General features: G+C 34.8%; 2 protein-coding genes across 2 annotated transcripts in view; one reads left to right on the top strand and one right to left on the bottom strand.

Moving 5' to 3' along the window:
- LOC129005700 (uncharacterized) overlaps positions 1–27,327 on the top strand; it is a 153,413-nt gene that overhangs the window by 38,661 nt on the left and 87,425 nt on the right. The window lies entirely within an intron of this gene.
- Positions 1–27,327, bottom strand: part of LOC129005729 (carbohydrate sulfotransferase 11-like) — a 67,812-nt gene that overhangs the window by 3,135 nt on the left and 37,350 nt on the right. Inside the window, exons 2-5 of the mRNA XM_054434712.1 lie at positions 4,783–5,029; positions 3,783–4,033; positions 2,839–3,027; positions 1,575–1,732 (exon numbers count right to left, since the gene is read on the bottom strand). Of these exons, the coding sequence (XP_054290687.1) occupies positions 1,575–1,732; positions 2,839–3,027; positions 3,783–4,033; positions 4,783–5,029 (845 nt within the window). The remainder of the gene's footprint in view (positions 1–1,574; positions 1,733–2,838; positions 3,028–3,782; positions 4,034–4,782; positions 5,030–27,327) is intronic.

Below are 27,327 nucleotides of genomic sequence, written 5' to 3'. Positions count from 1 at the left end.
GCGAATGTTTTAACACAAAGTTCTGTGATTAGATTTCTGTAGTCTAAAATGTCGACCACTATTGAAGTCCATTTACAGACGTCAATGGAGTGGAGGGTTAAAAATGACAACATATTTAAGGTGATGGAGTTTGGAACAAGTATTAAACATTTGGATGATGTTGTCCATGATAATCACAGTGTAAGTCGGATGCTGTTGTTCATAAGTCTTGTTTAAGGCAGTAACTAAAGTGGAAGGAATTTTACACGCAGATTGTTGTGTGAATGAATGAGAAATTGCCGAACTTATAGAAGATGTCTCTTAGACTTCTAAAAATAATGGTAAACGCTTGTAGCACTACACACTTTTATCAGCAAGCAAGTTTCCTTAACTTGAATCGCTGTCTCTATATAAACTGATGAACACACGCTGCCTGTGCCGTGCCTCTGCACACCACCTCAGTCACTATTGCACAGGTTTTACGTACAAACACCACGTTGTGTTCTTCTCTCCCACTCCTCTCTGATTTTAATTGGGGTAAATCCAATCCCACAGAATCCTAATCACAGAAAGTAATATATACTTGGTGGGAGCATCGATTTTCCTCCGCATTGTTTTTGGTTACTATGTCGAGATTAAGGGTGAAAAGTGATAAAAAAGTGGTGGGTGAAGCAAAAAATAGTAGGGCTGAATAGAGACATTAATTTACATTCAACCCCCACCTTTTATATGTTTCTTAACAATACGTACATCATTTAACAATGGTTTTTCTGGTTTGCTTTGAGTCATTGTAATTTAAGTGTTATTTAATGGTTCAATTATATTTTAAAGTATAAAATTATTTAATTTTAAACCAAATATTAAAACCATCAAATTCAAATAGACTTCTAAGACCTTTTAATGGAACACTTTAACATATTACCCAATTAACCTGTTCATTTAAGAAGGAAGATTTCCCAGAGTGGTATGGATTATTTAGCTCTGCACCTCGGAATTGTTTCTTGAGGTACATTAATAAGAAATTTCCTCTACACTGGAGTTTTCCCTTGCCCTTAGTTAAAAAATCAACAACTTGTTAAGCAGATTTCCCTGTAGAGAAGAAGCTATTTTGTATTCTTGGAAGGAAATTACTGCTTTTACTGCTTGACTCCTACTGTATCACAAAAAAGGTGTTTACTTTTATAGCCTATTTTAGTAAAAATTATAAATAGGTATTTTGTTTTATCTCATTTGTACTGGAAGTTTTGTTTTGTTTACATTTTATGTAGGAGTTTTGGTTTGTTTCTAAAATATAATTTCAATAATCTTTTCTGTCATTTCATAGAATTTCAAAAATCTGCCTATGTACTAGGTAGAAGTGAAGCATGAAAGAGGGCTTTTTTGGTAAATTTTAAATTTAAAACGTTAATAGCTTGAGTTATTATAGTTTTATTTCATTTCCACTTGTTAAATGATTTTAACTTTTGACCCTCTAATATCCTGTAGCACAATCTTGGAGTTACTCATTAAATTATGTTAAAAAAAATTGCTGCTGGTGGTGTATAAAAATTGAATGTCTACATCAGAATCCAAGTCAATAAGATGAATCAGCTGACCTGTAGATGTTGTAGAGCTGTAACAGCTGGGTCAGAGTCAGCTGACTATAGTACTTAGTGATTACATCAGGAGTGTTGGGACCTTTGGACGGGTTTCGCCACTCAGCCTTCACCAGGTGACCAATGCCTGCTACTTCTATCAGGTACCTCTGGTCTTCCTGAAACAGTGAAACAAGCTTGTATAGTACAGGTACCATCAATCAACAACAAGTACTCTTATTGTGAACAGATTTGTGTATTTGGTTAAACATTGTTTGATTGTATTGTAACCTTAAAAAATCTATTCTCTTACACTCATTACAATTGGAAACCAAGTTAGTACTTGGCCTTACGAACATATTGCCTACATATTCTTCAATCTTCTGATACTTTCAAACATATGCCACACTTTCTCAGGTCTTTCTTAACTTTGGCCCAACCGATTCTTGGAATTCATAGAGGCCGAGACCTCTTTCTGGTACTCCTTTCCACATCTTTTTAATACTGCTTTCCCCATTAGCCAACACACATGACCAAATAACTTAGTCTTTTACTGTACATTGTCCCTATAACCTCTGGTTTGTTTTATAATTCTTACAGCTCTCTGTTCTTTCTCATTCTACAAGCAACATTTCCTTGAAATGGCTCAAACAGCTGCATACCAAACAAAAAAGCCCTTCATTTGAAAAAGGTACTGTTAACAACATTCATTACAACGACATTGTCAAAAAGTGAGGTCAAAATTTAAATCTATAGATTCTATCTATATACTTAATACTGTAAGGGTTTTTTCTTTGTTACATTCCTTTTTCAGCTGTCCTACTTAACCGATATTTACTATTGAGGTTACATTTTACAGAGCTTATGATCAAGTGCACCTGTGAATGATGTCTAATTAAAAAGGTAATTTATAACAGAGCTTTGCCCCCATCACAATTAATTTATCTCTAGAGTAAATTTTCAAAGATCCAGTTTTGCTGACCAACTTACTTTAAACGGTTTAAATGTGAATTGTAATTTAACAGCTGTTCCTTCAGTTAAGTATATAAACACAGTCAGGACAAGAGACTAAAAAGAAGTATAATCAACAAATTTATTGTAAATTAGCTGTTCTATTCACTTTATAACTGTTCTAAACAAACATAAATTTGGAAAAGTAAATCGGCATTTAACTAAATTTATTTTGTTTTGGGAAATAAGTTTTTGACTCTTTTAAACTGTACGATATGAGCACAAACCCCTTGTTTATCATTTAAGTTGTTCTTCTAATAACTTGATCACTTACATCGAGTGTGTCAAACTTGAGGATCATGTCGAACTCCACCTGGCAAGGAGAGCAGAACTCTGTGATGGGAGTCCAGTGCATGTCCAGTGTGTGGCCTTTCCTGTGCTCATGGACCAGGTAGCTGACAAACTCGGGGAATGTTGGCCAACGAGGGTTGTGTAAACTGCGGTCTCGGATAGGCCTGCCCTCCTGTTAGTAATATTAACGATTAGTTATTTGATATGTGATGATATTTTCAAAGACCAATGAAAAAAGACATGCATTTAGAGAATTTTTTACCCTGTGATGAATTTTCAGTGTTGTTGGTCAAGAGTTGCACTTGTTTGAATGATTTAGTTTTAGAAGTTAGCTTAGGACCAATTGTGAGGTACAATGTAAGATAAATTGAAGGTTGTAGTGTTGTGGTTCTCTATGTTTGGGAAACCGTACGATTATTACTTAAGTGTTTTTAAACAATGGTGTTGAGTATTCTAGTGTAGGAGAATTACAGGATATAGAAGTATAATAAATAGGAGAGCAGTGAAGTAAAGGACTTTAGAGGTTGGGGATAGGAATTTATTAGATAAAGGAAAGAAGATAAAAGGATAGAAGATTCGAGTAACCTATATGAGATAAACGTATAGCGGCATAGAAATGTTGGAGATTGGATTGGAGCAAAAAAAATATAGTAGGAGTATTAGATAAACAGAATTTAGAAGACTGGAGTATGCAGTATTTAAGATGTATGGAAAATAGCACAGGAATAAAGATGAGCAGATTTAGGAGGCTGGAGTGTATGAAGTAAAATTGTAGGGAATTGTTGGTTGTAGTATAGGAACGTAGGAACATAGGAGATTGGAATTGTACAGAAGATAGCACAGGAGTGTAGCAAATTGGAATATAAGAGGCTAAAGTATATGAAGTGGGGGTGGTGGTGCTTAGAGTATATGGGTGAAGGAACTAACCTTATCAATCTTGTTACGGAACTGCAGCACTATCCGCTGGCCCAGCTTGGCATGATGAGTATTAGGCAGAGCGTACTGTATCTTGTCTCTGTATGCGGAGAGCAGTCGTTCTAAAGGATGTCTTACGATGAGGAAGGCCAGAGAGTCGTTGAGAGCCGCGTGCAGCTCCTTGACAGTGGGCCGAGGATAGCGTTTACGAGCCAGCTGGAGTGGCACGATGTTGCTGCGTCGGAGAAACTCTCTCTTGTAACCTGGGACGTTGAATTGACAATGTATTTATTCATATTGTGTACAATGGTATACAATTGGCATTATAGTACTAAAATCTATAATTAAAATAAGTTACAGACAATTTGTGTCATTTACGTAGAAAAATATAATTACTGTGCATCAAAGGCATGGGTAAACATGTGCAATCAAAGATTAGTGTTTTCAGTGAGAATTATCAGTACTGGACAAGTTGGAATTCCTTATTTGAGATTTATAGGTTATTTGATGAATTACAGTATTTTGAGTAATCCAAAACAGGTAAATGTACTTAAAATGCCATTTGTTAATTTTTATTTTTTTAGGTCCTGGTCTAGTATGAATGGTGTGTTAGATAGCATGTTTAATAGATAAAAACATGGTACCTGCTGGTTACAAAATTGATTCTGCCTGGGAGTAAGGAAACCACGATTTAAAAGAAGCAATGTAGCCGAATATGAAATCTATATGAGTGTGGGGGAGTGTGATGTTTTGTGTGGATTTCTTATGACTAAGATTACATTTTCCTTTTGCCAAGAGCACTTTAAACGCTTAGTAATAAAAAGGAGCCACGTCCAGGATTTTGAGCTACTAACTTTTCTTGGATTGAACCACAGATAATAGAACACCAGATAATTGGTTCTTTAGTCTATGATTGAACCAACAAAAGGGCAACCCTCTGATTGTAATGTGAAATAACTATTTGAGTTACAACCATATAACAACTACTTGAGGATATCAACAGTCAAGTTACCGGCCAAGATGTTGAAGTTGTACATCCACGAGGAGGACGCTGCCTTGAAGACATTACACCAGATCAGGTGATATTTCTTGTTGATCAAGAATTCCCAGGCGTTTGGTCTGTGTAGGGAGTCGTTCCCCGGGACGTCTAGACCGTAGCGACTACAAGCCTCTTTGAGTGTACGACGACGCCAGCCCATCCTAGCCTCCATCACTGCCTCGCTGTACCAGGACGAGTTCCTGGGCTCAGCCACCTGCAACTGTTGTACACACAATATAGACTTCTTCTAGTGTCTTGAGAGTCTAGACCTTATATACTACGAGCTTTTTTACGGGATTTGACTTATTTTGACAACCCTAATCTCTATAACCTTATCACGAATCTAGGCATGCCAATAAATACCAATTAAGACAACTGTTCTGTGTTTAAGCATCTACGCAACCCAGGTGAATCCAGACTTCATTCATATTTTGTTCTGACCCTTGCTCTGTCACGTGATGTCTGGCGATCATGTACTCTTCAACCCGGCAACATGTTCTCGCCATTTTTCCCTCGTTTAGATTTATGTATAATATTCCCCTACTCTATTTGTGGCATATAAATTGAACTTATATTATTGTATGTCTATCTTATGTATTTATTCGTGACACACCTAACAAAAAAGTGAACTATGAAAAGTTAAAAACTATATTCAAACTGTTCTTTGTGTAACTACCGGTCGCGTACGCGAAAGCTGGCCAGCTATCATCAAGTGCGTCAACGGTCTACTAGACATCGCTTCAGTAAAAAGGAATGTACCAATTCATATTTCTTCCTATTTAAAAGTTTATTATTTTGTGCTCACAGTGTGTCTCTCAAGCTGATCTTAACATGATATATCTCACACCCCTTATTTTTAATACAGTCCACAATATCGAAGTTTACCCCCCAACAACTATAAATGGCATCAGTTAAAGTTCCATAATTACTTGTGGAAGCACACTTAAGTCTGTAAGCTTGACACAGTGGTCACACTTTTGTTCATGTAGAAATAATTAAGTCTTTTGTAAGTGATTTTGATTTGAGGGAAGAAATACATATTTCTTCAATATTTTAATGTTATCTTTGGATTCATTGGAATTATATGTATGTGTTATTTGTTATTTATATGTATACAATTTTTAAGAGACCTAGCACATATCACATTTAATAAGGGAGCAACTTTATAAAAGGTATCTTCGTCCTTAGTACTTTGATAGAATTATATAGATGTCACTTCTCTGCTTAAGTTGTGAGTCTCTGATAGGGCCTGGTCTTAGACCAGTGTAAATATTCAAAATCGATTGCCATGAAACATTTTTTATATTTGTATGTACCATCTTATAAATCATTACACTATAAATATAAATTTATTGAATATTGGTGGATGTTGGATCTTATTTGATTTTACCGACTACAGCCCTAAGCTGATCAAGAAGTTATGTATTTTGTACATATTCCTTCTTATAATCTTATAATAATTCTTTTTTAAAGTAATTGTATTGAAGTGTGCTGAGAATGAACAACTAAATTTAACCTTTTGTATGATTTCATACAAAGGTCACAAAATAAATTTACCACAGTTATTTTGATACCTTCACTATCCTCATTTAATTGTAAAGAGTTTGTGTTGTTAAAACCGTAAAGTCTCTGAAATATGTGGCTATATATTACTTTAGGTGTCCCGACCACCGCACTTGCCTTTGTTATTGCAATGGCCCGACTGTAGTGGGCTCTGGAAATGGATGGGCCACATTTACCCCCACGCTTTGCATTTCCCTCAGTATTCTCTCACAGGGTGTGTAAAACAATTGAATTTAGCTGTATCTAAATGTTTCAATAGTTTCCCATGGCAAATTCATATATTAGTGTTGTCTGTCAAATGAAGTATGTAGGTATGTCAAAACAGTTTTCACCTAATATAAATAAATTCGTGATAAATACTATCTACATATAAATTAAAGTTTCTCTGCTAACACGACTCTAATATATTCACACAGTCTAGGATTAAGACTGGTGATGAGTGCTGCCACTGGTTGAAATCAATATTGAATGTAACATATAACGTTATTATTTTTGTTTTGTAAATACTCACAGCACAGGTTTAAGTGAAAAACCTATTTTATGTGCATCTATTTCTAATAAGTGCTTGTGGGCATTTTACATTACAGTATTAAGAGGTGATGGAAAATGTATTTCCCTTTGTCAACACCTAATAATTACGGGAGTCACCGTGATTGATTGCGAAAGATGATGTTGGATGTTGCCACGAGTTGGGGACTGTGGGAGATTATCACGGATGTTGCCATGATCGCAAGAAATCCCTTTGAATTTGTCTGTGATCTCACGGTGATTGTGGGGCGAATGTTGCCGAAATCGTGGGAAATTATAATCGATGCTGTTTGCTGCTGGGATGGACATTGCTCACGTCATTGCTGATAGTGTGGCGTTAACAAAGTCAGTTGTAAATGTGAAAACATTTTAGAACAGAGTTTAGAACAATTATTTTGTTGTTGTTGAAATTTAAAAAAAATATAAAGCTGTAGGAACTGACAACACAGAACACATGAAACCCTTTTAGAAGTGTTTATGGACATTTAACATAGAATTTGCGTATTTCTTTCCCACTCTTTTTGTAGAGCTCAAAATAAATATTTTGTATGAATTTTCATCTCCTATCAATGGATTTATCTAAGTGATAATGCCGCAACCCCTAGGCTAGTCTGAAGTCACGTGAAAAACAATCCGGGCTAGAGCTTAGCGTCCCAGGGGGATAAGCTATTTAATAGGAATAAATAATCTAATCTGTTTTAAGGAAATATCCAATCATGCTAGTGGAAATTTGCTTAGTCTGCAGGTTTGCTGTGGCCGGGTTATTTACTAAGTTAGGAGTAATCATCGCACTTGTTCAGTAGAGAACTGAGATAATCATACTACTATACAAATTTGGCATAGTTTTAACATTTCAAAAATTATTAAAATGATTTATTATTTTTTATTTTGTGATACTTAATTTAGTCTATTTACATGAACGGACTTAAAATTTCCACTTGAGACGAAGAGAAATTGATAGGAAATACATGAACAAGTTTACTTAAGTTTACACCACCCATCGCTCGCTGAACAGATTGGAAACTTGGCGGTGAAATATTCCAAACTGCTAACATTAGAATGCGTTGAACCTTGTTCTAACTTTTGATTGGAAAGGCTGTATAAACTTTTCAAGCCAGTGAAAGTGGATTGTATTGTAAAAAAATAAACTTTTGAGTACGGTAAAACGGTACGGTATGGTAACATGGGAATTTATAATTTTCAATATTTTTAATTTTCCCCGTAATTAATTAGCGTACAAGAAACCTTAAGCATGCCAATTTTTTGGTTTTTTAAGCTCTTCAATATGGTCTGGAGATAAATTTGGAAATCTTTTGTTTTGAGGGAAAAAAATTAGAAAAACCAATTTTTACCCATAAAACCCATTTGCATGGTCCAATCATACTGGTTCACAAAATCATTTATCCCGCCCTTCACCTTCAAACCAAATTTCATCAAAATTGGACAGAAACTAGTCAAGTTATCGCGTTCACGGACATATTATATATACACTAAAGTAGTAAATACAGCACAACTGAGTACCCTGATATAATAATTATATTTTGTAGAAGTGACATGTTCGGAACATGACATGAGTCCATTTTCAAACTTCAAATAACAGTAAATATCCTGTTTAGATTATACAGATATTTATAAAACTAGACAGGATTTGGAAAATTGGTTGGTGACTGATTATTTAATTGTAAAATTTTGTAAACAATTGGGTTTCTTGAAGGAATTTGCCTATTTAAAATATGATTTGGATTTCCTAGGTTCTTCAGTTGAATCCATTCGGGTTCCTTTGCTTCAAACCTTTAAAATTTCCATGTAATTTTTCTAATTCATGTGATTGACAATTGTGGTTAGTTGATAAAAGATGTTCAGCAAAGTTTGATTTCATTAATGTTCTGTTTTTACTATTAAGAGCTTGAATGTGCTCTTTGAATCTATATTTAAAAGAAAGCCCTGTCCTGTCTGACCAATGTAGAATTGTTCACAATCAGTGCAGTTAATTTTGTACTGTATATGCCAAATTTGTCGTAGATATCTTGACATTATTTATTTATGGTAATTTTATTTAATTAAAAAAATTAATAATTATTTCAGAGTACTCAGTTACTCAGTTGTGCTTCATTCACTGATTAATACCCATATCAGCAGCCCTATATGTTGTTTTTGGCCTACAGGGACATCAAAATGAAAAAGTAGGTTAATCGGTCCTGGGCCTAGGTCTTATCATGAGACCGGTAATAGCTGCTTCCCCATAGTGAAATTCGCTAAAACACATTAGCAGCAAAACACAGTAGATTCGTCACTGACTAAAACCAGGTGGTGTTTTGTTCAACAGACATCGAACAAGAATATAGATATCCGTTTATTAAAGTAAAATGCTTTTAAAGCCCGAGTAATCAGTTTGCGCATAACTACAAATAACAATTTTAATTAACAATAAAATAATTTTATGCTACAGTATTTGCTATTTACAATAACAAGAGACAAAATCATCCCAAAAGCGTCCACATTTAAACTTTATCATGAAGGCAATACTATTTCAACGTGTTTATTCAAGATGCAACCATAACCAATTCAACAAAGTTGGAACAACTGCGATTCAATAAAGAAGATTGGAAAGTTTGGGAGTCTGGGTTTTCTCAACGTATACAGCCAATTGTTCAATTTACAATTGAAACTTTTTTTCCCTTGTATCAAGGTTTCACTCGGAAAACCTTGTATCCAACACAAAGTAAACAAAGTTTCAAGTAACATAATATGCTTTCTGTATGGATTTGGAATGCTCACGTAATTCCACCAACGATCAGATCATATATTTGGCAAGGTTTTGGACCGTTCCCTTCACAAGTAAAATTGTACAACAAAATACAATACCCCCGCCGCAGCAAACCTGCAGACTAAGCGAATTTCCATTTGCCTAATTGGATTTACACTAAAATGTCTCTTTAATAATATCACATTTTATTCCCTATTCAAATAGCATTAGTTTAACGAGTACTCTAGGTTTGCTGCAACAAAGAGGGTGAAAAAGTTTTTTTGTAAAATGTTAATAGTTTGGTATGAAATGAATGCATTTTCCCAATTTGATCAAAATATGCTCATAAACAAGAAAACAAGAACATTTTAATTATTCTCCATAAGAATAACATGGGAATTTTAAATTTAAATTTTCTTGGAATTTTTTCCGTAACCATTAGGCGCATAGTAACGCTTCAATATACTAAATTATTTGCCTTTTTAAGCTCTAAAAAATTGTTTGGAAAGAAATTGCAAAATCTTATGTTTTTAGGGTCAAAAACGAGAAAAAATTATTTTTACCCCATAAAACCCCCCATAAACCTAAAGTCCCATAGTTCCCATAGTCCGATCATGCTGGTGTTCGCGAACTCGTTCGAATAAATCTAGGTTCACACGTTTATACCAAATTTTATCATAATTGGATCATTTTTGCAAAAGATAACAAATTCCAAAAATTGTTTCGTACTATTAACTTCCGTAATACAAGGCCAAAGTATCGGTGTGTGGCAACGTCGCACCGGCTGGACCATTGTCAATGGTAATAACACTGATAACAAATGTGTTAACATAAAAACTGTGCGCACGCTCCATTATGAATAAGTGCAACAGCTGTTTCAGTAGGCCTAAAGTGCGATGTTGCCACTTTTGTCTCGTTGCGGCCTTGTACAAAAATTGTATTAGAGGAGAACGATCAGGGAACACATTGTTCGCTGGCCATAATAGTACAATTGAGTGAGGAATTAAATTCATAATTGTAACCATTTTATCAACACTTAAATAATAAACAATTATAACTTATTATTAGCATTAAATATTCACTGTGAGAATATTTCATCCCAGTGAATAATTCAGAAAAGGATGAAAGCATCACAAGAGGTCAAATACCACCTATACTTTTTAAGACAAAGATGAGTAAAATGCGAGTTTTGAATAAATAAGAAGATAGTTTTTTTCTTCTGAAGATCAGCTGGGGTTTCAAGCAAGACCTAAACGAAAAATTATTAATGACTGCTTGGTACAGTTTAGAATGAAAAAAAATAAACTTTTGGCATTTCAAGATTGAACCAGCAGTCTTCTGATTAAAAGGCGAGCGCTGTAACCTCATCTGCTTTTGAAAACTTCTGCTGCAATTAATTTAACCCATAATACACAAATAGTTAACACATATTTGCATTACCTAATTAGAAATTGTTTAACCTCTATCCACTAACACTTGATATCGTTTTGCAAGCAAATCCAAATAAATGTTCGCATTTCAGTTTATTTCAATGTCAAAACATTTTACACATGTCACAGAACAAACCCCGTCAGTTGACGGATGACATTTCGGTGAAATAAACGTTTGCCCTGAAACGATTTTCGTTTTAAACTTTAAACGGAAATAGAAACACATGTAACCAAAACCTTTGACTTAAAACATACAATCTTGCTACAAACATCGTTTTTGTAACTCCCAAAAGTCGGGATTGTTAAGAGTTACCTAACGGTTTTTGGAAAGTTACCTTATCTTACATATTGACTTCTTAACGAGAGTTTATACTATAACAACAATTACACACCAATAACATATTTAATGGTCATAAATATTGACTATATTATTAGTTACTAGAAATGCCCCGTGATACTCATTCTGTCTTTTTATTGAACTGCAGTGTTGTAGCAGTGTATTTTTGTTAGTTATTCTCCAAGCAATTCTTAAAAAAAATCTTATTTACATAATAAAATTTAAATTGTTAGCAGTACATTATTGAACGATACATACAAGGTGAAATCTTAAAAGTTAAACAATTTATTGACAAAGATATACTGTATATATGTATACAATATATTCTTTTGCTGTCATTTGTTTCTACCACTAACAATCAACCTGATAATTATTCGACTCTCCATATTATCCATTTCACCTTAAACCTTCTCAAGACATTTTTGTATTCACACTTTTAGATTACAGAAAATAATAAAAAGCTCTATGTAAATGAAAAGAAGGGAGTGCAGCTAAGTCCGGACTTGGCGGGCGTAAATAAGGAATGAGACAGGCGGTAAAAGCAAAGGCGGTCTCAGAAATGAAAGCAAATATTCGACAATGACAGTTGCTCTGTCTCCATTTCTGCTAAGGCCAATCTACACCTCGCCTCGCAAGAATGACTTCATTATTTCCGTAGAATATTTTATTACAATAATTTTATGTTTTTCGGAGTTCGTTCGCCCGAGCTTGACCTAATCAAAATTGTGGAGAGACTTGGTTGTTTATAAATTTGGGTTAACATTTTAACAATTCAAATTTATCTAATTAATTTAAAGTTTAACCAATGTTGAAAGTGATTAAACATTTAAAGAGTAGCTATGTGCTAACTTAATTGAATGTATAGAGTAACTGTATATTTTAAAACTGTTCATTCATAGCTTAGTTGCTCAGTTATAATTGATCCTTAATAACAAGTATTGCATTATTACCCCTTGGGGGTTTAACTTACTAGTTTTATCACGTTATTCACATCTTATCACTTATTCACGCTAAACTAACTGTTTGGCCATTTTCTAATGTAATTGTGGAAAAAATAATGTCATCTTCCATTTTATTGAATTGATAGTGTGTAATGTTATTTATTTCAATTTAAAATGGTGCATTTAGATCAAAGTCGTTCTGCAATTAGTCTCCCGTTATAACAAGCATTATTTATATCAACCCCTATAGGGTTTAATTTCTTTGATCGAGCTAGAATTATATTCACATATGACAATTTTTAATTAAATAGAGTGAGTGTCACTCTTTTAATGACTTTATGGTGTCTGAATGTTTTTTTTTCCCTTTTAGAATTCTGTAGAAATGACTTTTCAGGAGCCGCGAAGTGGAAGCTTTATGAATGGAGCTCTTGGTGCGGCGCTGCCATTGTTTTATTAACTACTCTCAGATTTGTAGTGGGCCGCGGGCTACGAGAAACCACTATCTTTCTTTATGGAGGGATGAAAACTTCAGCAAACTTCCTTCTTTGAATTATTTCTCAACCTTTTCAATATTTTGGATATTTTTGTGCCAACTGTTGTGATTGCAGTTTGAATGTATTTTGATTATTTTTTTAATTTTCTTCCTATACGTCTAGTATATGGAGAAAACATTGTTTTTGTCAACATTTTCGAGTTTTTTTTTAATTTTTTTAATTTAGATTTTTAATTTTTACAAAACGGCCCAAACCGTTGTGATTAGAATTTATCATTTTATACGTTCATATTTTTATCTAAAAAAAAATTAAAACTGGCTCGTCCGATTTTAAATAAAGTTTGGTGTGTTACGGTCCTTATAGTTTTTAACAAAATGACTCGTTATCGTTACTTTATTCCCCTACCACTTTTATAAATGTTGTTGGCAAGGTAATGGGAGAAAGTATGTGTCGGATTGCTGAATCTGTTTATTTGATTTATTTTGGAAAAACTCGAGTTTCGCAGTGGGATATGAGTCTAGAGTTCGTGTCAGGCTAGTCTTTAGAGGGTTTTGGCTCTATTACATTGCTAAGACTCATAAGTGATTGGCAGGATTTAAACCCGGGGCCTAAGGAACCCAAGTTACTGTAGTGCCGCACAAAGTGAACTGCCAATCACGTTTACTATCAGGTTACGCGTAAAACGCAACTTCACGGCACCAATATCATTTAACTGGACTAACTTGGATTATGATGTTAGTTGATGATTCAATAAGAAAGGAACAATATTACTGAAAATAATGTTTCTTATATCATATTTGGATTAGACTCAAAGAACATAAAAAGGCCACTTGTTTACCTATTTTTCAATCTATGTGGATGTCAACTAATACTATACAACATTGTAAATGTAGAAATGTAGTCAAATGTAATACTGCAAACAGCTTGGAAAAATATTTGATTTGCCGCTCTAGAGTTGTTTGTTTTTCTGACCAAATCCATAAACAACGAACGAAGCGTGTCTTAGAACTGGCTTTGGATAATTAAACTGGAGATTGAAGTTGTGATAGTGTTGTTGGCAGCAGACAAATTGCCCCTCAACACTTTCAAAACAAGTCACTAAAATAGTGAACATTTTAGATGCGATCCATGCCTTTGAAAATTATCTAGATTTTGTTGTAATATATTAGTGGTTGTTTTAATATTTCTTTTCTTTCGCCCATAACGATTTTTGATAGATAAACCAGGCGAGAACCGACGGTGTTAATAGTAAAGACCGCCGTTTTAGAAAATTGCATACATACATGTATCTTGTTCATTTGTTAAATACCACAAATAAAGCCATCTATCTATACACCTTATAGAATAGGGGGTTCTCTGTATCCGTCATACTTATCCGATATTTGCGCTTTAGGGGTCTTTTTAGAGCCTATGATCTGATGAACGGAGGGACGAGCGGCAACAACAAATTATACCTACATGGCTTCGCCACCTAGCTTTTGAATTATTTCTAGTGGTAGCTTTTTAAGATCAAGTGATGCTGATCAACTTTTAAGTGTTTTGAATGTTAATTGTATTTTACAGTCGATCTAGTTTTTTTCACCACAATCAGTTTGTAAACAATAGATATTTGATTAAAATAAAATAAATTAAAACTATATTTGTTGCTCCTAAGTAGGTAAATCACTCTTCAACCACATCTACAATAGACAAATTTCAAAAATTGTATTCTTAGTATTCGTTTAACAACTGCCCTAAACAAACAAAGCCTTTGAAATGTATAAGGGTTTGCACTGTTCGTGTTGAAGCTTGGGGCTAATTCTATAATAAATTAGAGCATTAAAATATCTTATATCTTCAGGATTTTCATCCAGGTAATTTTATTCTCCGTCAAATAGTCGTTGAAAGTTTGGCGAAGTTGCGGTTCCGTGCAGAACGCTATCGCATGTCTGCAACTGCATTATTGACTTCTCATGTTTATTACATGTTGTTGTACATTCAACACAACATGTGTGAACCTCACTATGTTGCTAATACAATACTTGACGGAATATTGATATAGTATACTCTACTGGGGAGCGTGCTGGCGTAGTGGTTAGAGAGCGGGACTTCATTCCCTGAGGGCCCGGGTTCGATCCCCGCTAAGTCACCAATGGATTTTATCCAAGTGATAATGCCGCAACCCCTAGGTTTATCTTGAAGTAATGTGGAAAACAATCCCAGGCTCGTGCCTAGCGCCCTAGGACAAAAAGTATACTCTACTGTTATTGTTTTGAGTTTAGCGGACAGAGTTCTGCAATCCAGTGAAACATATATTTTGAATTCCGATAATTTTTGTTTCCTGATTGGCAAATCTACAGCTATGGGGTTCAAACCACCGGTTCATGCCATACTCCTTTGAAGAAACTAATGTGATAAGATATGCTGTTTCTGCAGTCACATTCTAAATTCCAAACATTAAATGTTTTCCATGGCTCAAAATATTTTTTATCCCTAGTCAAGAGTAAACTGTCTTGGTTGAGACAAAACAAACTTGATTATGTATTTTATTAAATGCTAAAGTTACAGAAGCTAAGTGCAAATAGCTTGATTTGTGATACCAAAAACGCAGTTGGATATTTACAGCATAGCATACTGTGATGCCGAATTGAAAATAGTGGAAAAGTAATGCATACAAATTAAATAAAAATATTTTAATCTCTTGCCTACGATTATGTATAGAGAATAATTTCATGATACGGATGATTGCATGTATTATTTACATCTTATTGCACATACATTTTTACGATTTAGTATTACTACCCTAAACTTTAAAAGCTTAAAGCGTGTGATGTTAATCCTAGTGGGATTCAATCCTTAATGAATTGTTATCAAACAAAATGTCTAACCTTAAAACAACCCACTGTACAAAGTTATCCAAATTCCATCCTATTGACAGAGTAGAGATTTAAAATTCAATGAAATTTCACCACAACACGAAAATCTTCAATTAGTCCATCGTTTGCCCAGTTTGTCAGTGACTGGCCAATGCGATTTGCCAATAGATAGATTGGACCTGTAATTTGTCCAATAAATTGTTCATCGCTAATTGTTACCACACTCATCTGTTCAATTGGTAACAATCTCACACTTACACCAATAACTTAAAACATTAACTGTGTATTTCTTGAGTGTAGTGTTTCTTTTTCTATCGATTGTTTATACAGTATAAGGTGGTTAATGTGGGTGATTTCCAATAATAGTTATTAAACACTTGTTTTAGGACAATTTTAATAAACAGTAAACAAGTAAGACTTTACTGTTTTAAGTTGAGAATTTAGATTTTCAAATTCCTTTAGATGGATAGGCTTCGTCTGAAACACAAACATTTTACAACACTTTAATTTCAAACATAGGCTACACAACAAATTGGTAAATTTTTTATAGTGTATTATAGTCGAAAAAAACAAAAACTGTAAAACATGAACAAGGCAAAGACACCAAATAAATCAAGAATCTTGACAGCTCTTAACAATGAAAAGCAAAACAATGCAACCTGTAAAAGACGTGAGTAAAGCCTGTCAGCAATAGAAGTAGTGTACAAGACGTCCAAAACCACACAAATATTGACTCTTGTCAAACAACTACGAAGGCCTGAAGCTCACTGCATTAGCTTTGGTTCCGACGAACTCAAGTGGCCTTTCAAGCTTTGACAGCACTTTTCATTAGGGAAGTTACTTTTACACTGTGTAGTCTACTTTTACCTTTTACCTCATTGATGTCCAACAGGGAGAAGGTTGTTGAGTATACTGAAAGTTATTTGCAAATGAGGGTTAGTATGTTTGAATTGATTATTAATTCAGCCTCCAAATGGCTTTTTATAGAGACCCCTGCTATTATCCAGGTATATATACTAGTATAATAGACCTAAGAAATTTTCATGTCAAACGATTTTTATATTTATATCTTTCTTCCAAGCTTGTTCAGCGTATGCGAAATTATTGTCGTATGGATACCAATTTCTTAAAACGAATTCTGCATACATTTTTATGTAGCTAATGACATTGAATTTAAATCTAAATATGCAATTCAATACTTCTATAATACGGCGAACTAAGAAACACATAATAATTTTCTTATGTTTACCTCTAGACAATTTAATAATATAAGACCAATAAAACTCAATAGAATCTTGGATGATTGAAGTTAACAAATAAATCCTTCGTTTTGGCGCTATTGTAGGAATATCAGGTTAACCCTAGACCATCATGGCAGAAGTCTTGCGTTCTAAATATCACCGTATCGATTTACTTTGGTAAAACGATAGTTTATGATTATAATCCGTCTGTAACTAACATAATACGATTTGTGGTTATCCATTTCGCACTTCAGTGTATTGACTCGGTGCCCAATGTGCAAGTCCAATGTGATTCCCCCCCCCCCATTTGTTCGGAGCAATTTCATTCTAATTGTGGCCGAACAACGTTACTCCGATCATGAACAAATTTGTCCTAATTCTCTGTTCACAGCGCCAATTATTGTCAATGGACAATTGTCTGGCCAATTAGCACTGGTGCTAATCCAATGCACCAATTATTATGCCAATTTCAACAGTAGAGCTCGAGCACATCTTCAATCCAATAGTTCGATCATTTGTTTAACGTTTCAACACTTACCTTGCCTACTTTCATTAATTACAAAATAAATACAGGCATAAGGTTTAGATTTTATTTGCAAAAAATAATACTTCTTTCTGCATGGTTATGGATATGTATACGTCATAGCTCGAGTAGTTGAACAGCGGTCGGCCGTGTAACTTTACTCAATACCAAAAATATTACTGTACTACCATTGTATTTGGATAAATCACAGCAAATATTATATTGCCAGTGTTCCAGCTTAGCTATCAAATAAAGGATTCTAGTCGAACCTTTATATTTAATTTTTTTAGTTTGCACACTGTATGAGTTGATAGGGCCATTTCAGATGTCACGATTTATAATAAGGCTGCCCTTTAAGTTAGGCATGGTTAAAATGTTGGAGTGTAAGAAAGAAAGCTGTGTTAAGGACCAATTTTTGTTTGGCTATTGTATTGTATACATTATTTTCGTATTCCATGTATTTAGCACTAAATCCAATAGTTTCAGACTATTTTAGAGGGCAACCTGCGTTTTTTTTTTAATTTTTTCATCTCTATCCTTTTCCTCAATTCCGACGCTCAGCCCTTATTATTTATTAACTGCACCGTTTTAAATACCTACAGTACTCCCCAATTGTGGAATCCAGTAACAATAAACATCAAGTCATTTGTCAGTCTACGAGGTATCTACAACCATGTTGGTTGGGGTTGCAGCATGTTGCAACATTTTGTTTACCAACACGAACATTTCACACCACATGTTGTTGGCCGACGTAGCGCGGCATCGCCGTGAATAATAATGAGGATAAACCAATCGTGTTCTGTAATAGGGTTGATGCGATCATTGTAACGATCCAACGCCGGCCATCGCTGTTGGAAACATGGGTGGTAATGTATTATGCTCAATGGGCATAGTGTTAATCTCATACGTTAATTGATAGTTGTTTTAAACCAATATAAAGTAATATGTTTGTACGGTACATGCGCCTTTTGAAACATGGCGTTGAGGTAGATTAACTTAGAAGCTGGCAATATGTTCCAAAAATACTCGTTTCTCGATTGAATAATTCGAAATTAAGTAATTGATGACTGAAAATTACAGTAGTTTCAGTTGTTAAACGTTATATGGAGTTGAAGTAATTTAGGGTCTCGCGCGTGTAGAGTTTCCTCTATATCAGATAAATAACACCACACAAAAACATTACTATAACTCTACTTTATATACAGACTATAGACACATGAACATGCTACATACACTACTGAATTTTCGCACTATGTGATTAAAATAAAGCACTGCATCCCTAGATAGTCAAAATCCACTTTCATTGTATCAAGATTTTAAAAATAAACATTCTTTTCGACTTGAATATACAATTGTGTTTCTTTATACAATATTCTTATCGCCCACCATGTGTTCTCATTTTCTATTCAAGAACCTTTATCGTGGTAAATTTTTTTGAGATAATATAATACAGATTTTCATGAAATGGATAAGATGGTTTTATGAACAAAAACCATCCATAAATTTCCCCATAGATTGGGCTTCCCTTTAATATTCAGTGCAGTTGCAATAAATAATGCCCCATTTGTTCTATTTTGAGTTTTTGTTTTTCTTAACTTCTGATTTATCATTTTCTGCATACATGAAAGGATGGATTTGCGTTTAAATGTGTTGTTTCCTTATTATTTCTTTATCTAGATCATGGAAACAGGGCAGACTCATAAATTGAACTTTGAGGTTATACTGGGTATAAGCATAATAGTCAATAGTATAATAAAAAATACTGGGTAATATGGGTATAAGCAGGATGATTTATGTTTCTAGCTCCTAATAAACAAATGTCACTGTAGAAAATCCTATATTTGCTCGAGACAGTTTCAGAGAGGCTACGACTGTTGAAAGTATTAAGATAAATCTCCCAAACCCGTCCCAGTGTTATATGTTTCACCCTTAAAGGTCATTCGAGCAAGCTAGGTACTTTGCTGAACACTACAACAAACTTACGATACTTCACAGTAGACTTCTCATCATTGTAAATACTGTTTGGATGTGTGTTACGTTAGATTTTCTGATATCAAAAAAATATTTCCTTCAAGTCTTGAGTCAAGTTAGAGTTTGTCTTTTGTTTGTGTGTGTTTTACCTCTATTTATGTTTAAGTGTACTGATACTAACACAATTTTCTCCTGTTTTAGGGTAAATTTTACTATGACTGATTTATGCATTAATTTTAAATTTAGAGGTTAAAACGTTAGGATCGTTTATTTGGTTAAATGGTTTTGGTAATTTTTATTTTTCTGTCACACTTTTAAGCGTGTTATCTACTTGTTTATGTTTGATCAAATCTTTGTCAATGTATTTTTGTCAATTCCTGTTAAATAAATAGTCAAATAATAATTAAAAATGCCTTTATTTATCAAGAGTTTCTCAGTACAACTATTGCTTCTCAGAACAACTTGGGCAATAACAATATTAAACTAAACAGCAAATAAATAGACCAATAACAAAACAGAAACAAGACAATATGAATAACAATAATTAACCATCAGTGTACAATTCTTTGATCTTAATTCTAAATTATGACAAAGAGTCTTTTTGAGGCCAGAGGGGAGGTCGTTGTACAGTTTTGGGCCGAAGTACGGAAAGTTTCTCCTTCCAAACTCAAGCCTTACTCTTGGAAAGTGACGCTGGAGACTTCCATGGCGGGTATTGCGCTGAGAGACTTCCTCCTGTTATGATGTCATTTTTCACGTCAGCATCTTAGCAATAATTTTTATTGCCAAGTAAGATGAATCTGATTAGTTAATGTTTTTACTCTCGCAGAAAAGTGGTTTTTGTCTACTTTTTCATGATAAAATTCAAATATTCATTGTGTAACTTGCCACTCATGTATTATTGTAACAATTGTGTTTACTGTGTGACTAAATGAATATATTAATGAACAAATTCTACCCTCTAACTACCTGCTAACCAGCTTATATTCTACCTTGCTAGGCTACATGTCAATGGTAAGCTAACGGCTACACGCCACAAAGCCGGCAACTTGTCTCTATTAGCTCGAAGTAGTTTGCCAGTTTGGGCCAAGTTTGGCGCTAGACCTGACCTTCGAACTTAGAAACTTAGAAACTTGTAGATCCTTTGTAGTAATTAGAGATGAGTGATGGCGATTAATTTGTTTACCGTCTAATTTTATTGAGCGAAGCGAGCGAAGCTCTTTGAGATCGGGCCTTATGCAAACTATGTAATCAATTAACTCAATAACGGCTGAACATATTGAATCCAAACTTACCAGGGGTATTTTGACAAATATTTTTGATGTTTCGAAACAAACAAATTTGAATTTGATGATACCTGTACAATTTAAGACTGACATAAAATTTGCAATGTTTAACATGAGTCTTATGAGTTGCCATGATGGTTACGAGATAACAACGTAGATGTAAACAAAGAATCGTAGCGTATGCGACTCGACATTCTGTACCCACGGGAACCTCAGCTTGCACATGCACATATGGCCTATTTACAAAAGACAGTACAAAAGAAAAGGAGTCCGATGAATACCATTAAGCGTTGATTAAAAATACACTGATTCGCATAATTTCTGGCGGCCTTACTGAATTATTCCAAGCAGATTATTTCTTTTAGTTGTTGTTATTAGTTTTGTGGTAAATATTAGTCCGGAGTGTGGTAACTGTTTATGACCATGGTTTATGACGATTAGATTAAGGTATCTGTTATCCTAAAATGCTATGGGAAGGGAGGTAAACAGGTCCGCGACGTAGGAAATGGTAAAGGAAGTAGTAAAGGTGAGTAGTTCGGAGTGTGGGAAATGTTTATGACGATTAGATTAAGGTATCTGTTATCCTAAATGCTATGGGATGGGAGGAAAACAGGTCCGCGACGTAGGAAATGGTAAAGGAAGTAGTAAAGGTGAGTAGTTCGGAGTGTGGGAAATGTTTATGACGATTAGATTAAGGTATCTGTTATCCTAAATGCTATGGGATGGGAGGAAAACAGGTCCGCGGCGTAGGAAGTGGTGAAGGAAGTAGTAAAGGCGAGTAGTCCGGAGTGTGGGAACTGTTTATGACGATTAGATTAAGGTATCTACAATTCTAAAATGCTATGGGAAGGGAGGGGAAAAGGTCCGCGGCGTAGGAAGTGGTGAAGGAAGTAGTAATGGCGAGTAGTCCGGAGTGTGGGAACTGTTAATGACGATTAGATTAAGGTATCTGTTATCCTAAAATGCTATGGGAAGGGAGGGAAACAGGTCCGTGACGTAGGAAGTCGTGATGGAAGCAGTAAAGGTGAGCGGTCCGGAGTGTGGGAACTGTTTATGACGATTAGATTAAGGTATCTACAATCTTAAAATGCTATGGGAAGGGAGGAAAACAGGTCCGAAACGTAGGAAGTGGTAAAGGAAGTAGTCAAGGCGAGCAGTCCGGAGTGTGGGAACTGTTTATAAGGATTAGAGTAAGGAATCTGCAATCTTAAAATGCAATGGGAAGTGAGGGAAACAGGTCCACGACGTAGGAAGAGGTGAAGGAAGTAGTAAAGGCGAGCACTGTGGAGTCTGGGAACTGGAAACCAATTGTAACAGTTCGATTTCTGTATCTGAAATTGAAATACTAAAATGCTATGAGATGGGATGAAAAGATGTCCAAGACATAGGAAATGGTTAAAGAATTAGTAAATGCTAGCAGTGCGGAGTGTGGGAAATGTTGTTGGCAATTAGATTAATGTATTTAAAATACTAAAATGCAATGGAAAGAGATGACAACAGGTCCACGACGTAGGAAGTAGTAAAGTTTAGCATCGCAGAGTGTGGGAACCGTTTGTGGCAGTTAGATTAATGTATCTGTAATACTTAAATGCTATGAGAAGGGAAGGAAACAATGACGTAGGAAATGGTGAAGGAAGTAGTAAAGGTAGGAGATCCCCTACCTTACCCTACCCTACCTGGAGACCCCTCCATCGCAGAGTGGGGGGTCTCCAGGTACTTAGTTTATAAACAGTAAAAGAGAGTATTCAAATTGAAAATTATAGAAACTGTATTTCCGAAGCAGGAATTCAGTATTTTCAAATATTATTAACGGTAGCCTATCCTAAATAAATACAGTGATTTGCTGGGCTTGCACACTAAAGTCCAGTTGCGACTACAATAAATAAATAATTACCTAGGATATTATAGAAGTCCACTTTAACTAAGGCGTGTAAATAATTGGTTAGGCTTGTACAGTTACGATTACGATGCGTAGGCCTAATGCCTAGACTGCTAGGCCTATACAGAAGTTCAGTTATAGCTATTTATTACAATTAAATATATAACTAAACTTGTTAACTTGTGTTGTAAAAATTTATAACTTATAAGTGTGGAAATAATTTTCTCTGTGCAGATATACAGACACAGTTACAATTTCACATGCCAATGTTGTAAATATATGTTCAGTATTTATGTCTGTTTGTTTAAATGTATATATTTTTTATTTGAAAGTCTGACACCATCAATCCCTTTTGGGTAAAAGATGAAGATAATAAGGTAATAATTACAAAAAGTAGAGCCTAGACCGCTTAGCCTGTACGGGAGTCCAGTTATAAAATAAGCGTGATATAATATTCCTACTTTTTCGGTAATACTATAAGATGAATTATTACAGCTAACAGAACAGCATGTTGGCATTTTTATGTCAGGTTGAAAATTTAGTACAACCCAATAAATAGGCTTTACATCAACACAGTGCAGGTTCTCAAATTAAATTGCCATAGCCTAATATAAAAACGTCTTTTATAATAATTTGATTTTAATAATTTTGTTATACAGTATTTTACTTAATCATGCTGTAATTTAGCATGAGGAATAAATATATTCTTGTTTAATTCATCAATTCTCTATCCAGTGCCGTCTTTAAAATCTAATCTATTTATTGAGTACAGTAGGCCTATTTTGGCAACGGGGCGGAGCTAGCGCAAACGTCATCAATTCAATGCCACTAGCGTCGCGGCAACCACCATCTTTTTCAGGGTATCATCAGCTCGTGAAATTAGCCACGCCTTATTTCCTGTGGTGACCATTGACTATGGTATTGCTATATATAGTCACCTTCTTCTGTCATTCTGTTCGCTGAGCAAAGTTTACTAATTGGCTAAATGTTTTAGTTGGAGAAATGAGAAGGAAGCCTATAGGCCTATTATATAAATGGGAGCTAAACAAACATTAGGATATTGACAAAATAATACTTATATTTATGCTATTACAAACACACAGTTTTACTATTACTCATATAAACAAGTAAAAATCAATGACCTAATAGAAACAGCTGACTGGATTCATATTTCCTTCAACTATTCCAACCAACCACGAGAATTCAATTGGATTGTTGCTATGGTGACGTCATCATGTATTCAATTTGAATCATGAAAACCGGAGCACATGAAAAGAGCCCGAAATTTTAATCCCCAAAAAGGTTCACTAATCTTAAGCATGGAAAGAGCCCGGGTCTTCACAGGTACCTGAGGAAGAGGACGCTGACTCGTGTTCTGAAATAGTGTTTTGTTTGGTTGGGTTAGGTTAGGTTAGGTTAGGTTAGGTTAGGTTAGGTTAGGTTGGGTTAGGTTAGGTTGGGTTAGGTTAGGTTAGGTAAACAGACTATTTCTTTTAGTAATGTAAATATCTCTTAATAATCTATATTTTAATAATGTATCTTTTGACAATATATCTTTTAATATTGTAAATAAATTAATGTATTTAAACTGTGTTAATGGTTCTTCCTTCTTTGAATACCCGTTGTGAAAGTTCTAGGAAGAGTCTGGGCTCTTTTCGCACCGTCCTGGGAGGGACCTTGGAGGTCCGGGCGCTTTTCAAGCGTCTGCCTGAGTTTTTGGGCTCTTTTCATGTGCGCCCATGAAAACAAATTAAAGTTATTTGTTTATATCAAAGCTTGCTTACTCCGCTCAATTGGCGGACCTGAGGCCGCATGCCTAGTACGTTTCTACCACGAATACTAGAATAAAACCCGGTATGGATCATAAACATAAACAAATGGCGTAGTTAGATCGATCCTATACTAATAGCAATTACATATTGTTTTTGGCAGTTCCATTTAAGCAATGTTAAATCATGTTTATTTTCGGGCCAAAAACGTAATTTTTAAATGTTCATGATCCATACCGGTACCGGTTCTTTTAAAATATTCGTGGTTTCTACTCATAGTTTAACGCATTCAAAAAGTTTTCCAAATTTGTATTTGCTGTTTTATAACCCTACTGTTATGGAATTTTGGTGTCTGTGTATATTATATAAACTCGTTTTTTAGCAAATTGATGTGTTATCAGAGTTCTTGCTTCCCTTACTACCCTAGCCAGTTCTATCTCTATGCGACGTGATAACACTTGGTTGGCCTTAAGTGAGATTTCTGAAAATAACACAACACTTCGACTGTAAAACAAATCTCACAAATAGAAATTATCATTTAAGAAGTTACTGTCATGACAGAAAGGTCGTGTTCCTTTCAGATATCCTCATCCTTTCTAAGATACGTTGATTAACAACAATGCATGTAAACCTCACTATTTACGTAAAGATTTACAGTATTTGCTTTTTGGAAATGCAGCATTGCTTTGTCATTTGCATTATTTGTTGGCAATGAAGCTGCATGACTATATGAACGATGGTCCCTCATTTCAAGAATAAAAGCCAGCTTACTACAAATTCCACTACACCTAATATTCCGAAGATATTATTATATTGAACACTTTATGTAATTGATAAGGCTGAGACAACTGACATCCGCATGTCATGGAATCAAAGTTATGCTGAAAAATGATTATTGCTAAATATAGAGGGGACAATGAATTGGCACAGTAGTACGGTATGGTGTCCGACGTGGCGAAGGAAAAACAAAACTTATAGGCCTACACAGCGGTGGGCCTTCCTTTGAAGTACGAACGTGCCTTCTCAACAAACAGATAAAAAAAAACAAAAAAAAAACACAGATTTAATCTGCATAACACAGATGAAATCGCAGAAGTTTGTACCACAAAAGATCCACCAATACAATTTTAATACTTTTAGCGAATTTCCCTATAGGGAAGTATCAATCAAATCAAATCAAAATAGCATTTATTCCGCCAAAATATTTACAAATTACAAATCATGTTAGTACAATACAGAAATGTTTATAATATTGTTTGGTATTTTAATAATATAAAATTTAATACAAACATAAACATATAAAAAAGCTTTTTAAATTAGCGAAATATCTTCCACAAAGAAGGAATACCTCTGTGTGTGGAAGAGAGTCGTATTGTATATATTTATAATTTTTTTAAGTTAAGTGATGAAAAAAAAAAAGTTATTTTAGAAAAAAAAAATGATTTTGGAATAATAGATACGCTGGAGGACTTAATGGTAAGTGAGAGTAATACTAGGCCTATATTAGACAATTAGTGAATCCTTCCCCCCTCCCAACGCCCAATCACCCTCCCCCCAAAGATAACCTATCTACTTCCCAATACACACACACATACAAGCTCACACACGCAATCACACACACACACTCACACACACAACCACACACTGATACACTCAGCTGTCCTCGTCCCAACACCAACAAGCGGCTGGTAGCCCTAGGGTACTAGGGCCGTCAATGCTCTGTCCCTGTGGCTCAGAATCGAGAACTGCACACACACACACACACACACACGCTCACAAAGACGCGCGCGACGTTTACGCTGACATTCAATCGTTCTTTCACCTTATCAGCTGATGTGAGTTTAGTTGTCTGTCTGTAAGTTGGTCATTGTCTGTAGGTTGAGATCATTACATTTTGAGCAGCTGATCTCTCCATACTTTGTAGCCATAATGTAATTTGTTTTTTGTATTTAACTAGTGATCCAAAATAGTTTTCCCGTAGGTTGTGAGGCAGATTGTTGTAGATAATGTGAGCAACATAGTAACAATTCGTCGTAGAGTAAGTTCTATTTAGTCTCGGTAAGCAAATTCCTCCACCTAGTGCATGTCTGGTTCTGTATTCGTGTGTTACTCTTTCAAAAATGTCATTAAAGTGTTTGAATATGTAAATAGTCATGGTTCGGATGAACAACTATTCAACATCCGAAGGGTAGCGCCGACACCTGCCTAAGGCTGCTTTAATTATAGCTTTTTGGGTGGTTAATAATGGCTTTAAAATATAACTAAATGCACAGCCCCAGGCTATTATTCCTCCGTCAAGCAAAGACTGCACGTAAGAAAAATATGCAATTCTGATTTCCTCAAATTCCAAAACCTGTCTTAACTGATTAAAAGCATATATATATTTTCTTAGTTTATTGTTCAGATATGATACGTGATCTGCCCATGAAAGTTTATAATCAATAATTACGCCAAGGTATTTATATTTTTGCACTCTATCTATCACTGGACAGTCACAAGCCGGATCAAAATTTGGACAAGAATGAATTTTTAACTCATTGATGAGTGTGTCACCACGATGACTAAAAGTGATTAGCATGAATTTGGTTTTATCTACATTAAGTGTCAAAACATTTTGATCAAACCATTTTTTTATTTTTGAAATACCTCTTTCGGCGAGGTTGAAAACAGTCTCCCAATCTTTACCTTCGAACAATACTAAAGTGTCATCTGCAAAGAGGTAGAACTTCCCTTCAATGTTGATTTTCACTAGATTATTTATGTATATTAAAAATAATAAAGGACCAAGGGTACTTCCTTGAACCACACCATAGTCCACTTCAGCCAAATTGCTCTGAACTCCGTTTATGACAACGAATTGCTTTCTTTCAGAAAAATACGATTCAAACCAGTTCAATGAAATGTTTTTAATCCCAACTAACTCCAGTTTTTTTTTTAAAGTATTGATCTGTCAAC

The sequence above is a fragment of the Macrosteles quadrilineatus genome, unplaced genomic scaffold (assembly GCF_028750875.1).
Source record: "Macrosteles quadrilineatus isolate MER2022 unplaced genomic scaffold, UCM_ALF_1.0 Scaffold_31__1_contigs__length_1484076, whole genome shotgun sequence".
Taxonomy (NCBI): domain Eukaryota; kingdom Metazoa; phylum Arthropoda; class Insecta; order Hemiptera; family Cicadellidae; genus Macrosteles; species Macrosteles quadrilineatus.
The sequence above is the reverse complement of the archived record's forward strand: the minus strand, read 5'-3'. Positions and strand labels throughout refer to the sequence as shown.